This window comes from Haemorhous mexicanus, chromosome Z (genome assembly GCF_027477595.1).
Source record: "Haemorhous mexicanus isolate bHaeMex1 chromosome Z, bHaeMex1.pri, whole genome shotgun sequence".
Taxonomy (NCBI): Eukaryota; Metazoa; Chordata; class Aves; order Passeriformes; family Fringillidae; genus Haemorhous; species Haemorhous mexicanus.
In genome coordinates this window covers 21,213,716-21,228,217 of record NC_082381.1, presented here as the reverse complement: position 1 = coordinate 21,228,217, position 14,502 = coordinate 21,213,716, and the positions used below count along the sequence as shown (strand labels likewise).

At 51.7% G+C, this 14,502-nt stretch overlaps 1 protein-coding gene across 1 annotated transcript; it reads left to right on the top strand.

Moving 5' to 3' along the window:
• The first annotated feature begins 6,958 nt into the window (after positions 1 to 6,958).
• Positions 6,959 to 13,292, top strand: LOC132322442 (serine/threonine-protein kinase PAK 3-like). The gene is made up of 12 exons (XM_059836934.1): positions 6,959 to 7,037; positions 7,979 to 8,016; positions 8,451 to 8,573; positions 9,534 to 9,678; positions 10,340 to 10,403; positions 11,027 to 11,075; positions 11,389 to 11,501; positions 11,756 to 11,873; positions 12,135 to 12,234; positions 12,516 to 12,712; positions 12,809 to 12,946; positions 13,191 to 13,292. Exons 1-12 carry the CDS (start codon positions 6,959 to 6,961, stop codon positions 13,290 to 13,292), a joined length of 1,266 nt encoding a protein of 421 aa, XP_059692917.1.
• Positions 13,293 to 14,502: the final 1,210 nt, after the last annotated feature.

Below are 14,502 nucleotides of genomic sequence, written 5' to 3'. Positions count from 1 at the left end.
ACTCAGCCCTCCCCAAAGGAAATTAAATGCCATGAAAAGATTGGAGGCGAATTGAAAGAAGGTAAGTGGAGGTTACCTGATGGGAGGGAATTAGTTTCCAGAGGATTTGCTCGGAGGATTCTGTGAAGTTTGCACCAGAAAACACACTGAGGGGCACAGGCTCTGGCAGAGCAATTTCTAAAATTTTTTAGGTGCAAGAGAATTTATGAATTGGCGAGACAGGAGGTACAAGGGTGTTTGATTTGTCAAAAGATAAACAAATCAAGAGCCAGGAAGGCTGCCCTGGGCAGTCGCCCCATTGCGTACTGGCCATTTGAAAGATTTCAAGTTGATTTTACTGAATTGCCAAAAGTGGGAAGGTTCAAATTTGTATTGGTGACTGTGGATAAATCGACTCATTGGGTAGAAGCCTTTCCCAGCTCTTGAGCAACAGCCCAGACGGTGGCCAGAAAATTACTGGAGGAGATTGTACCCCAATATGGGGTAGTGAATTACATTGATTCGGATCAGGGAACACATTTTACATCAAAGGTTATTAAGCAAATGGCTGATGTTTTGGGCATTCGGTGGGAGTACCACGCTCCGTGACACCCCCAGAGTTCAGGACAAGTGGAAAGAATGAATATAACTTTGAAGGCAAAGTTATCAAAATTGATTTTGGAAACAAAGATGTCCTGGTTGAAGTGTCTGCCCTTGGCTTTGCTTAATATCCGAACCATGCCTCATTCAGAGACGGGGCTCTCACCGTTCGAAATGCTGTATGGGATGCCATACAAGCATGGAATGCCGGTGGGACACCCCAGATTTGAGGATGGTCAGATCCAACCATACCTGGTTGCGATCAACAGAACCTTACAGGAACTTTGAAAACAGGGAATCGTGACACAGAGTGCTCCTCTGGGGTTCACTATTCACAAAATTCAGCCTGGGGACAAGGTGTTTGTGAAAGTGTGGAAAGAGGCATCGCTCTCTCCTCACTGGGAAGGTCCTTTTCTTGTGCTCCTGACAACAGACACGGCCATTCGGACAGCAGAGAAAGGGCTGGACACACGTGTCTAGGGTGAAGAAATCCAAGCAGCAGGAGGAAGCACCTGACTGGAGGGTCACTTCTTCCCACGGCGACTTGAAAATCTGGCTCCAACGTCCTCATAAATGACAAACAATGAGTGGATCAGTTGTATACTGTCAGATCATGTATGCTATCCATTCGTGCACTTTAAGTGGGAATATTGTCAAGGGCTTTTTGTGATCCATTGCAGAAGGGGGCAGAGGCCGAAAGGACTGTGCACTCAGTGTTTGGAGGAAGAACTCGAATTGACTGACCGTATCCTGACCTTAGCCACAGGTCTGCGTATCATTGAATTCGATTCTCAGGAGTGGTTTCGTATTTTTCAAAACGGGGTGCGTGGGAAGCTTAGGTCCCAAGCAGAAATTCTAGATGTGGAGTGCCGGAAATCCATCAAAGTCCCTTGCAGTTCCGATGCAGTCAGGGTGTCTCGATGGGGCGCCTTTAAGAGGCGGTATGCGGCTAGGTCCGAGGGCATCTTCCCTGAAGAGTACTCCTGCTGCCGCGAAGATGGTCTTCCTCGCCGCTGGTGGCACCACAGGGGGCGGAGGCAAAGGCAGAGGAGTACGCCTAGTGGGAATCCTGATTGGCCTGAGCCTAGTCATGTGAGGGATGCAGAGACTGAGCACTGAGGTCCCCAGGAACAACGGAAGCTCCGTGGTCGAGTGTGGAAATTGCACTCCAGTGGTCCCAGTCGCTGGGGACGGGGGATCCTCAACATCCCAAGCCCCGGAGGAATGCCCGAACGGAACTAGCAGGTACTCTTGGAAAAATGGTACTCGGGTGAAATTGTGTGAATTGGAAAGCGGGACTTGGTGCATCAATCCCGAGGCAGGGTTAAGGAACGGGCAGTCAATCACGGGTTCCAGAGGAAAAAACGTGATGCAGAACAAATGTCAATCCCCATTTGTCACCAGTGCAACCAAACTATGTGGGTCGGGGGAAAGACAGAATCATATTTTATTGCATATCACCAGGTGAACCCTTTGTGCTATGATAGCACAAGGTTGGGGGTATGCACGATGAATGGGAAAATGTATTGGGTAACAACGAAGACGAAATTTGATAACAAAGTTACCGGGAAAAAGAACCCACTCATATTGGATCTGGCACGAGCAAAGGATGATAGGGCGTGCCTGCAATATGATAGGGTGATTTGTTTTGCAAACAACAACGATAATGAGGATCCTGGAGGGAAAATGAAAGAAATGATACAAGAAATAAGAAAAAGGGAGTCAGAACTGAGGAAGCAGAGGATTGAACAGGAAAGGTTGAAAACACTGAGTGAGCTGTATGAGGCCTTGGAAAAACAATATTCTGATGGGGAATTACCTTCCCCGGACAAGAACTTATTCATTGATCTGATTCAAGAAATAGCAACAGAATTGGGTTTATCAAACTGCTGGATTTGTGGGGGGCTGAAATCTGCTGAGAAATGGTCATGGAAAGGGGAAGGTTTGACTCCTGAGCAACTTCTGAAATGGGATAGCCTGAGGGTCTCAAAATTGATACAGAGGCCTGAGGGGTGGGTTTTGGACCAAAGAGTGATTAGCTCAATTTGTGTCATCCGGGAAGGGAGAGAATACACTGAAATGGTAGGATACACTCCCTGTGTGTCTACTTTGGTGGTGAATTCTGATTCAAAAAGAAAGGTATGGCTCCCTGCCCCTCCCTTGGGGTATTGGAGTCTGAAAAATGATACAAATTGTGAGTGGGACAAGAGAACGGGATTATGCTGGGTCCAAAGTCTAGGAACCTACCCTTTCCAATCCTTGGAAAGTGTAAGAGAATTCTGGGGAGACCCAGGGAAGATAGACATTAAATGGAAAGCACTGGATGGGATTTATTGGATCTGTGGAAAGGAGGGATACAGCGAATTACCCCCGAGGTGGAAAGGGTCTTGCACTCTGGGTATGATCAGGCCAGTTTTCTTCACTCTCCCGAGGACGAAAAGCAATCTGTTAGGGGCTCCGTTGTATGAGACCTTGAAAAGGGAGAGGAGGAGTCTGAAGAAGATGATACCAGTGATAAGTGGGGGGCAAGCCTGGGGGGAAGAGGAGTGGCCAGTGGCAAGAATAATCGATTATTATGGGCCGGCCATGCGGGCACAGGATGGAAGCTATGGATATAGGACCCCAATCTACCTATTGAACAGGCTGATCAGATTGCAAGCAGTTATGGAACTCGGATCGAATCACACCTCAGAAGCCCTGGACTTACTAAGTCGGCAGCACACTCAGGTGAGAGCCTTTGTGTACCAAAATCGAATAGCATTAGACTATTTGTTGGCCAAAGAGGGAGGGGTGTGTGGGAAATTTAATTAATTGGAATGATGCATTGAGATTGATGATTATGGGGAAACCATAAGAGGTTTGGCGGCCGAAATTAAAAAGGTGGCCCATGTCCCCATCCAAAAATGGAATTCGATTTTGCAGTCCTCCTGGTGGGACAATTTATTTGATGGAGCATGGTGGAACAAAGTAATATCTCTTGTTCTCTGTTCAGTAGCCAGGATCCTATTCCTACCTTGTCTGATTCCATGTTTTATCAGACTGATCTACTCAGTAGTCAGGGGAATGCAGATTGCAATAGTCCCCCATAGACTCGGAGGGAGCTTCCGGAGGTGATGCATCTAAGATTGTGAGGCTCGGGGAGAGAAGGTATGCCAGCCATGCTGCAGAAGCATTTGCAAGGTTTGAAAGACAATCCAAACAAGAAAGAAGTAGTATAGTATATCAGTCATCCCACAAGATGAATACCGAATAGTGTAAGGGGTACTCCACTTGTGAGGAACCCTCAATGGTGGTGGGTAAAAATAAAAAATAAATAATGTACAAGCATGAATGAAATGGGTAAAATAAATGGAGAGGGATTGTAGTATATGTTGTAGATAATACATGCTTTGGAGATTGTATAAAAATTATAAAGATCCAACCATGCATCTGACCCCCATGGCCAGAAGCAGGGCTTTTCATTTCCAAAAGATTTCCTGGTCTCAGCCAGATAAAATCAAGACCATTAATGAGTGAATGAGTCTTTCCTGGGTTATCAGCGACCATTTCCAAACAATGTACAGAACATTCACCGAACAACACCCTGGAGAGATAGCATCCAAAAACAGGCAACATCTTGGCTACAGCTGAAAGGAAGACCATTTCAAGGAGCCCAGACAGCCATCCAAGCCTGTGGACTGACTTTTGTACAGGACTGCATCTGTTTAGTTCCCATTATACATATGTAGGAACGTACAGAAATCTTAGGTCATTTCTGCTCCAGGTAGAATAAACTGTATATAAGCTGGCTACCTGGAGCAGTTGGTGTGACACTCTGGGGAGATGCTGACACTACATCAGCTCGACCTAAGCTCACCCAGCATCGAAGTCTGGGGTTGAAACTGTCTTGGCTGTGGTGGTTTAATAATATTTTATTTTTTGGTTGTAGATATAATAAATTTTAAAAATATTTTAAAAAATTGGCTGCCGACTTGATGATTTATAACACTTGCAAGGCTTCTGATGAAATCCTTGCTTCTATTCATTTAGTATACTTTTACTATATATTTTTTATAGAAGATGTATCATAAAAGAATAAATCAGCATTCTGAAACATGGAGTCAAGGTTCTCTCTCTTCCATCATCCTGGGAGCCTGCTGAACACCAGCACAAGGAGGGAAAAAGGGGATGGATCATCCCCTTTAGGGAGAGCTTCAGCCATGCCCTGAGTTTTAAGAGGAGCTGTGCCATAGATAGGAAATGTAATGTTTTGAGGTTTTCTTGACAAGGCTTTATTTAGTTAGGACTATGAAGCATAGAACGCTTCCTTCATAATGCCCTGCTTGGATAAAAGGAGTATATTGCTGATGTAGGGAAGCTCAGAACTCTCCTGGAAGGAGAAAGGGATGGATGGTCATAAGAAGAATGAAGCTACCAAAAGAGAAGCTGGGTTTCAGCAGATGTGCTGTGAGCTGTCAGCCTGAACTGGTCACCTGGAGGACAGAATGATGGAGATGTTGAGGATGGGGAAGTAAGCAAAAGATTCTCCGTTCCAGCCCTTGGTTTCAGCAGGACTGGCAATAGAAACTCGAAAGGCTGCAGAGGCCTGGAAGGTTCCCTCCCGTGTCACGCTGTGCCTAAGCTGCCCGGTGCCTTGGAAGCCGTGCGCTCCGGGCGCGCTGTCCCGGCTTTGATGGCTTTGCTTGTGAGCGCCCAAGGCTCTCCCCCTTCACAGAGGGTCCCTGCCCCTGTCCCACAGAGCCCCTGACAGCTGCCCCACAGCACCCCTCCTGCCTGGCACAGATGGTATTCCCTTGTGCCCTGCTGTCCCTCAGGGCCAGCCGCAGCTCACAGCGGGGCAGGAGGAGGGGCCAGGCCCTGCTTGTCCCCCCTTGCTGGCAACCACTTGGTATTGAAAAGCAAAGGAGGGCTGAAATGGCCCATCTTCCTAACAGTGCCCTCTCCTTAACCTTTGGGGCACCAAAGCGCTCTGCTCAAGGTGGTCTGAGACACTGAGACATCATGCTTCCTTCTCTAAGCCCTCCAATTGGCTGGGGAAGGTCAGCTGACTTGGAAACAGGGAAAATGAGATGCTTTCAAATGGAGGGAACTCTTCTGGGCAACAACTGCAGTGTTTCAGCAAGAGAATTCCAAGGTAGTTCTGGGCCATTCAACTAGTGCATTGATTTTCAAATGCCACCCTCAGCATTCCAAGTGCGAAGAGCCCAGGGTAAAGCTCCGTTCAAGGCACTGAACTGTCTGTTATCAGAGGACACGTCTATGCTGGGTCCCCAGGAAAGCAAGCTTAGCCATGGAGTGGGATTCCACGGGTGAACAGAGCTGATTTGCAGAGCAGCTGTGAGCACCTTTTTCCCCCTCCCACCCAGTATTTTCTTCCACTTTCAAGATGCCTCCTGGGTCTGCCTCAAGATTTTGAGAGAGAAGGGAATGACCGCAGCTCATTTGTACTGGGATGTGGCTGCCCAAATCTCGGCAAGGAATCTCACAGGGAGCACGGAGCTTGGGCAAACATCCGTCACCCTACGGCTTTGGACTGTTCCAAAGGGGCCTCCTTAGGGCTCGACATCTGCAGGCCATTGCAGAGCAGTGAGCCGCAGGCTGCTGCCAGAGCTCCAACACAACACAGGTGTGGCACGAAGCACGGCACAGCTCTTCCGGATGTTCTGAGACTTTCAGTTGCCAGAGAAACAGCAAGCAGGACGAGAGGAGCTTTGCGTCAAGAGCTAAGCCAGCGTCTCCCTGCCGCAAAGGGAGGCCGGCCTCCAAAGCGAGTCAGAGCGGAGGTCAGCATGCACCCACATGCTCAAGAAGCCACTGCAGCCTACAATGCTCCTGGACGTTTATTCTCTTGGCTTCTTTTGCCCCCTTCTTTTGTCATTGAAGAAGGGAGGCTTTTCAGAAGCAACTAAGATGCCACCTAGAAGAAGCACACTTGCTTTTAGTCAAAGCTTTGGGAACCAAAGTCATGTTTGCTTGGGTTCCTTGGATGCTAGGAGGGCTGGCTCATTGTTCTGGCCTCCCCTGGGATGCCGTGAGCAATGCCTTATGGAGCGTGAGGTCATTTTCTGCTGCTTTAGGACTGAGGAGAACTTGCCAGGCCTTTCTTTCGCATCAGCTCTGCAGAGGGGTTGGCTGGCTGGGCACAACAAAGCCAGCTGCCATTGTGAGGTCAAGGGAGCGGTGCCACGTCACAGTGCCGTCAGCACAGCGTTGTCCCGGTGTGCACAAGGCCTGCTTGTCCAGAGCAGCTCTTGCGCTCGCTCCCTGCAGGAGGATCCTTGTGATCAAGGAGTTCTCAGCAGACGGCCTGCACCCCGAGAGGAGCCTTGCTTTTCCCTTGGGTGGCATTCAGCGTGCAAACCCGCACAGCGCTGCCAAAATGATCGGGCAAGTCTGTGCCACGGTTTGCACTGTCTTTTCTCTTGCCTATTCTGCCTACTACGTGACCCAGCTGACTCGTAAGTAAAGGTTCATCCTGGGGCTGGCATCACCTGCCCTTTGCTTGGCTCTGCTCTTTATGCCGCAGTAGTGACCCCGCTGATTTAGGAACAAAATGGCCATGAAGATGCCACCCCTTTGGTCAAGCTCCTGCCAGCAGCAGCAGCTGGAAAGGGGCTATCTGTACTGGGCGGCAGGCACGGAGGATTTGCAGCGTAACCTGCAGCGGTTGCCCTCCCTCGCCGGGAGAGTGCGTGGCTGTGGAGTCTGTCATTTCCTCGGCTTGCTGCTTCAAGCAAGACAAGCTGCAAATTGCAGACTCTGAGGAGAGATCCTCAGAAGCACTTCTACCAACTCTGCGGTTCTCTCCGGGAGTGAAGGAAAGCAGTGTTTGCCCCAAATTCTGCCACCTGGAGGCCTTGGCTGTGTTACTCGACCCTTTTCTGGTGTGCCAGGCTTGTGATTCCCTTGGCCATGCAGCACAAACTGCAATGCAGTTCGGCTTTGCTGCTGAAGCCGGGAGCAGTTCCTGGGCTGCTTCAGCAGAGAGCTGCCAGAGCAAAGGGGGCCCTTTGTGGAAACTTTCCTGGGCTATTCTCTTCTGCCAATTGATGGGAATTAGTGCATGCCATTGAAAAGAATCTCGAGGTAAAATGCAGGAAAGAGAGGAGGAAAATGCTGCTTGAGCTGCTGGGCACAAGGGAAGCTGAGACTGTTCAGGGACAAGGGGCATTTCCATGGCCGTGTTTCTATTTCTCTCCTGGCAAGAGAGGCCCAAATGCAGACAGAGCCTACCCGAGCGTCCTTGTTTTCCTCTTGCTTGCTGTGGGAAAGAGCTGTTCTCCTGGAGGCATGCTGGGAAAGGCAAATGCTCTCTGTTGGGACTGACTGGTGCTGTGGCAGTCGCAGGCACAGGCACTTTTCTAAGGGCCTCTGGTTCCTTTTCCCTCGCTGGCTGCAGGTCACCTGACACGCGGATGGAGACGAGCCTGTCCTTTGGTGAGTGGCAAAAGAAACTGGGACCTTGCCGGCGTGTGAGAATTGTGTGGCAATTCTGCCAGCTTGGCCTTTGGCAGGAGAGCGCAGTGGAGTGCCAGCGTGGGAGGCTGAAAGAAAGGCCAAGTGCCTGCTGGCATCAGCAGCAGCAAAGGGAGCACTGGCTGTTTGCTGATTTTCCAAGGAAAAAGCCTTTCAAGAGATGAAAGGCAAGTGGGCCAGCTCCAAGGTGTCTTGCTGCTTCTAGGCAGCAGGGAAGTTCAAATGCACAGCAAGATGGAGTAGCACCTGATTCAGCCATCTTCCTGGGCTTTTCATGACTCAGAGTCCCACTTGCATCAAAGTGTATGGTTTGCCCTTCCCTTTCCCAGCTCAGCAGAAAGCAGCTCCTCAGGGACTGGCTCTTGCCTGTCTCTCTCACTTGTGTCTGTCTGCAGGGCTCAACAGCAGGGTCAGCGGCTCCTCTGGCTCCCTCTGTTACTGAGGAAGAGGCTGAAGAGGAGCAAAGGAACATCAAGCCTCCAGCTGTTGTCCCTCCACAGCCTGAACGTGCAGAGCCAGTAAGTGGCAGCTGAGCTTGGCACTGCCTTTGGTGCAGGGCCAAGCTTCAAGGCTTGGATGGAGCAGGCCTCGTTGCTGGCGGCTGAAGATGCTGGGGGCTGCGTGCCTGCAGCGTAGTGCCGCTTCAGGCAAGCCAGGGAGGCCTGGCCAACGGCTTCTGAGCTTTGACCTTCAAGCATCACTTTGCTGGGATGCCGAGAGGGCCTGAGAATGTCTCTTGGCATCAGAGAAGAGGCAGCATTCCATTCTTCCCAGGGCAGAAGTCAGCTCCTTGTGCCCATTGTCAGTGCAGGCTGCCCGTGGTCAGCGGGCAGAGCGGCCCAAAGCCGCAGCTGACAGCCTTGCGGGGTATTTGGGAGCCAGCGGCCCCTGGAGGGCACCTGCCCTCTCCACAGACTAATTAGCTGCACGCACAATGTAGGCTGCGCTGGGCTTCCACGCGGTCAGAGCGGAGTTTGGAGAGGAGATTCCTTGTCAGCTCTGCATTGTAAAGGGCGGGTGCGTCTGGCCAGGGCTGGAAGGCGGCTCCGAAGGGCCGCTCCCTAAAGCCTGACATAGAGAGGGGAAATCCATGAAAGAGATCAGAGAAGGGACATGCTCCGGGTTTCTGAGCAGACAGATGCATGCCAACTCCAGGGCGGTTTCATTGCCCGGGAAAACACAGGAGGAGGAAAGCAGCAAGGCTCAGGGGCCATGCTCTGGTCTCTTTCTGGATCTTCACAGCCCCATCTCTACCTTGTTGCCAGTCTCTGTCAGAAAAGCTGAAAAATGGAGCATGGAGGTGGCCATGAGGGGCTGGATCAAAATAGCCTTTGTGCTTTTCCCATTGCCTTGGAGAAGGGAACACGGGAAAGGGCCCAATGGCTGACGGAATCTTCCGAAGGCCTAGCTTGTGCCCTGCGTTCCGCGGGGCCTCTGGGCCAGCCGCCCTTCTGACAGGCAATCCTTTCTTGTCCCAGCTCAACACCCGCTCTGCAATTCAGCCTGGTGCCGCCGGAGCAGCATGGCCTGCAGCAGCCAGCTCGCCCTCCGCTGCTGGCACTTCATCCAGCGGCGCAGCCCAGCAGCCCGAGACGAGAGAGGAGCAGGGCCCGAAGACACTGAGTACGTCTGGTGTATTTCTCGTCTGCCAGAGCCGTGCGCTGTGTGCGTGTCTCGGTGCGGGTCGTGCCAGAAGTTCTCCCCGGTCTCAGAGGCCCTTCAGCCCCTCTGCAGAACCTGTTGTTGTGCTTGGAGGCAGCGCGGGAGCGCTCAGGGAGCTCCTGTTGCCTGTGAGGGCGGCTGGGCCTGGCTTGGCTCTGCCTGGGCTGCCTTCTGTGCCAAAGAGAAAAGCAGAGATTGTTTCTGCTGGAGCAGAAGGCTGGCACCTAGCAAGTGTGTAGGCCCCAGGGAGCTCTCTGGCCCCAGCTGTTTTCTGGCTCTCGTTCTTACTCCTCGTGCGGCTCAGACACTTTGTGCTTCCAGGAGGCCCTGGCAGTGATGGGGGGTGTGACTGCAGAGGCTGCAAAGGCCCTTGCTTACCTCTTTGGGCCCCGCTCTTAAGGGCTCATCATTTTGGCTTATCAAGCTGTACTTCAATGAAATGAAGTCTTCCTAGGAAAGGCCACCTGATGGAAGGTGGAGAAGATGGCCCTCCCACTAGCTGGTCTCAGCAGCTGGAAGCCAAGGGTCCCAGAGCTGCTGGCAGTGGCCCTGCGTTTGGGATGGTCTGGGGAGCGGCGTCTCTGCGTGCAAGTGAGCGCCCTGCCCTGCTTTTGTCTTTCAGGGAGCATTGTGAGTGTGGGCCAGCCAATGAGCAAATACACGGCCTTTGAAGAACTCGGACGAGGGTAAGTGTGTGACGTCAGCTCATTTCACAAAACCGCGGGCCAGGACTTTGGCTGGTGCAATATCAAGTGTGAAGTCAGGCAAGCTCCAGTCACAGTCACACTCTGGCTTTACCTCCTGTCGCCTGCCAGCACTGCTCAGTCAGAGCAATCCAAAGTCCTCATCAAAGACAAGTTGACGCTGGCAATGTCTAGCTTGCAGCACTGAGGAGCAGGAGCTGGAGCACCCCCTGCCAGTGCAGCTTTATGGCCTGAAAGAGCACCTTGCCATCCAAGAAATGTCAGATTCTCCAAGACAGTGTTCTGGCCAGAATTGTTCTCAATTTCTTGACACACACATGCATGCACACCCACGCAAAAAGAGAGTTCCCCTTAGGTTTGGAAGTGACCAAACTGGGCGCATGCCTTGGAGATTTGCAGCGGCCCTTGGTCTTCATGCTGGACCTTAGTGTTCCCTCGGGCACCCTGCCCTGCATTGGCAGAGGGCTCACAGAGTGATGCGCTGAAAAAGAGAGGCAACGGAGGGCATTTTCTAAGGTGTCCAGGCAGCCTGGGCAGATCTCCGGCCTAGGCTTGCTTTCCGTGCCAGAGCTAAAGGGCTTTTTCTGCTGCTGTTTTCTTTCTAGGGGGTTTGGAGCTGTTTATAAAGCCCTTGACATCAGCAGCGGACAACAGGTAAAGTGCCAAGAGCCCCATGGCATTTTGCAGCTCTGGAGCGCTTTGCCCGCTGCTGCGAGCTCTGTCTGCAGCTTTGGCTGGCCGCTCCACGTCTGCAGCAGAGGCTGTTCCGCTGAAGTACCGTCTAGGCTCAGGGTGCAGAATGCACTTGGGATGGGCTTTGGTGCTTCTGCTGAGCTCTGCAGTTCTAGTAACCAGGCACTTTGGCACAGCTGGCTGCCCCATCGCACAAGCACTCGCTCCACGTCTGCGTTTGTGATCTGGAGCAGGCTGCGTCTTCTCAAGGTAACCGTCGCCCATGTCATCTTAGGTGGCCATCAAGATCATGTCGCTTGGGGAGGAGATGTCCGAGGAGCTGGCTGCCATTGAAATCCTGGCCATGAGGGACAACAGGCATCGCAATATCGTCTCCTACTTTGACAGGTTGGCATATTGTCATGGCAATGAGCTAGTGCAAGCCAGAAGAGACAATGCCCTTTGGTCAGTGGCAGAGAACGGAGCTGGTGATGATGATTTCTCTGCTCATCTCCAGAGGGTGGGAGGAGGTTGACCTGCTGTTCAAGAATCTCTTGCGGCACACGTAGCTTGGAGAGCACTGGCAAAAGCCTGGCTCAGGCCCTCGGGTGACTGAGCAGTGGCCATTGCTCTCTGTCCATGCCGTGGTTTTCTTCTTCCAGCTACCTGGTGGATGCAGAGCTTTGGCTGGCCATGGAGTTCATGGACGGCGGCACCTTGTTTGATGTGCTCCGGGCAGTGTACCTGGAGGAAGGACAGATAGGCGCTGTCTGTCGGGAGGTGAGGCATCCCACTTGTGCTTCCTCGGGCCTGCCCAGGACGCTGCTTGTTAGCTGGAGGTTAAGGACAGCAGAGATTTCTTGCTCTCAGCTTTCTTTTGCTGCTGCTGCTGTCACAAGACAGAGGAGAAGCACCATGATGCTGCACCCTAGCTCCCAATTCTCATGAGAAAGCAGTCCATCCCGTCGAGCTCTTTCCTTTCTGGTGGTATGAAATCAGATCCTGCACGTTAACTTTCCCTCCCTCCTTTTTCTCTCTCAGTGCCTGCAAGGACTGCATTTCCTTCATTGCCGCCAAGTCATCCACAGAGACATCAAAAGCGGCAACATTCTTGTGGGCATGGATGGATCCGTCAAGTTGGGTGGGTATCCCTGCTTGTGTGCGGCATTTGCAGCCTGTGCTCTGGGGCTGCCTTTTGGTGAGTGCCACTCGGCCAGGAGCGCCGCTCGGCCAGCGCGTGAATGGCCGGGGTGTTTTTGAAGTGGCCGATGCCTTCTTTCCCTGGCTCCAGCCCCGTGCAAGGAGTGCTCAGCTGCTCTTTCAGCTAGATTCAGCATCTCCTTGCCAGGCTTGGAGTGGGCAATCCTTTTGGCTGCTTGGCCAGTGGTAGCTGGCTTTGACAGGCTTTGCTGTTCTCCGCAGCTGACTTTGGCCTCTGCGCTCAGCTCAGTCCTGAGCGCAGCAAGCGCAGCTCCCGCGTCGGCACTCCCAGCTGGATGGCACCGGAGGTGGTGAGAGGAGAAGCCTACGGCCCCAAAGTGGACATCTGGTCCCTGGGGATCATGGGGCTGGAAATGGTGGAAGGGGAAGCTCCTTACCAGCGGGAAGCCCGTCTCAGGGTAAGGTGCAGCTTAGAAAGAGGGCTCTGTGTGGAGAGAGCTGATGCGGCTAGCAAAGGAGCAGCTCTAGTGTCCTCTTGCATCCGTGTGCTGTAGGTTTTTGAACTGATAGAAAGGAACGGGCCCCCAAAACTGCAGAACCCCAAGCACCACTCGGCTCTCCTGCGCGACTTTCTCCGCTGCTGCCTGCAGGCAGACGAGGACAGGCGCTGGTCTGCCCAGGAACTCCTGCAGGTAAGAAAAAGCAAAGGGCCAAAAAGCCCTGTCAGCTGAGGACGCCTGCACGAAGGGATGAGGAGGAGTGTGGGCCACAAGGCTGAGACGGGTGCCAGGACAGGAAGGCGCAGGAGCACATGCTGCCCTCGATGCTTGCTCTTGGTGTGTCTTTCTGGTAGCCAAGGAGTCCTGCTTGAGCCCATGAGGATGTGATCCTGGAAAGTAAGGCTTCCTTTCTTTGTTTTCTTTTTCCTCTGGGCAGCATCCCTTTGTGACCTCAGGCCATCCTGCCTCCAGCCTGGCTGCTCTGATCACCTCAGCCAAGCAAGTGCAGGAAGATTGGAGAGGAGACGCCTGCGCCTGAGGAGGCCCTTGTGCGCCGCCAGCGGAGAGGAGGGAGGAGGGGATGTGTCATCATCAAGCAGAGTTTCAGCCATGCCCTGAGTTTAAAGAGGAGCTGGGCTGTAGATAGGAAATCAAAGGCTTTTGTAATTTGCTAGTTTAGGTGATAGTTTAGCTTAGCTTAGGTTAGTTTAGGTGTAAGTTAGGTTTCATTGAAAGCTCTGTTGGATTTTTTACAAAAATAAAATTTTTCATTTTAGGTAAAATTTTCAAAAATTTAGGACACATAGGGAGCGACTTTGTAGGACTATAGAAGGTAGATAGCTTAGACAATCAAGGATTGATTAGCTTAGAGGAGAATATTGTTAATTTAGACAAGCTCTGAAGTATCTTTGAAGTAGAAATGAAAGAATTGTAATTATAAAATCAAGCTGTGAGAGGAAGAGCTAGGCTGCAGCAGAACTGGACCCTGCAGGCGCTGAGAGCTCTCAGCCTGAGCAGGCCACCTGCAGGACCGAATGCTAAAGAGGCAGAAGTAGCCAGGGGATACTTTGTTTCAGCTGGAGTGACAATAAAACTCTCAAGAATGCCGAGTGTTTTAAGACTCCCTTCCTTGCCCTGCTCTAGCTAAGTGGCCAGGCCCCTTTCAGAAGCCCAAAGAACGTCCTGAGCCAAGCAGCTTTGCTTGCCTGAACTGGGGAAAGCAAGTGCAGGAAGAGTGGAGAGGAGATGCCTGCACCTGAAGAGGCCCTTGTGCCCCGCCAGCTGAGAGGTGGTGTAGCCATGACATTTTCTGAAAAATCCCTTTGCCAGGATTTTTCTCCTGAGAGGCTGAGAGATCTCAGGAAGAAAATGTAAGCAATAACGATCTGCTGCTGTGGAATGCAACAGGTGGCATCTTTGATTGGTCTCATGAGGTTGTTTCTAATTAATCACAGTCAATGGCAGTCCAGCTGTCTCAGGCTGTCTGCTCAGTCACAAGATTCTATTTTCATTCCATTCTTGCCCTTTCCTTGCAAGCCTTCTGATGAAATCCTTGCTTCTATTCATTTACAATACTGCTAATATATCATTTTTATAGAAGGTAGATCATAAAAGAATAAATCTGCCTTCTGAAACATGGAAACAAGATTCTCTCGCTTCCTTCATCCTGGGAGCCCGCTGAACACCAGCACAAGGAGGGAAAAAGGGAATGGATCATCCTCGTTAGGGAGAGCTTCCGCCATGCCCTG

Coding starts and splice junctions, on each gene's coding strand:
- LOC132322442 (XM_059836934.1), top strand. CDS start 6,959: ATGATCGGGCAAGTCTGTGCCACGGTTTGCACTGTCTTTTCTCTTGCC. Junction 8,017..8,450: donor GGAGACGAGCCTGTCCTTTG/GTGAGTGGCAAA, acceptor GTCTGTCTGCAG/GGCTCAACAGCAGGGTCAGC. Junction 8,574..9,533: donor AGCCTGAACGTGCAGAGCCA/GTAAGTGGCAGC, acceptor TTCTTGTCCCAG/CTCAACACCCGCTCTGCAAT.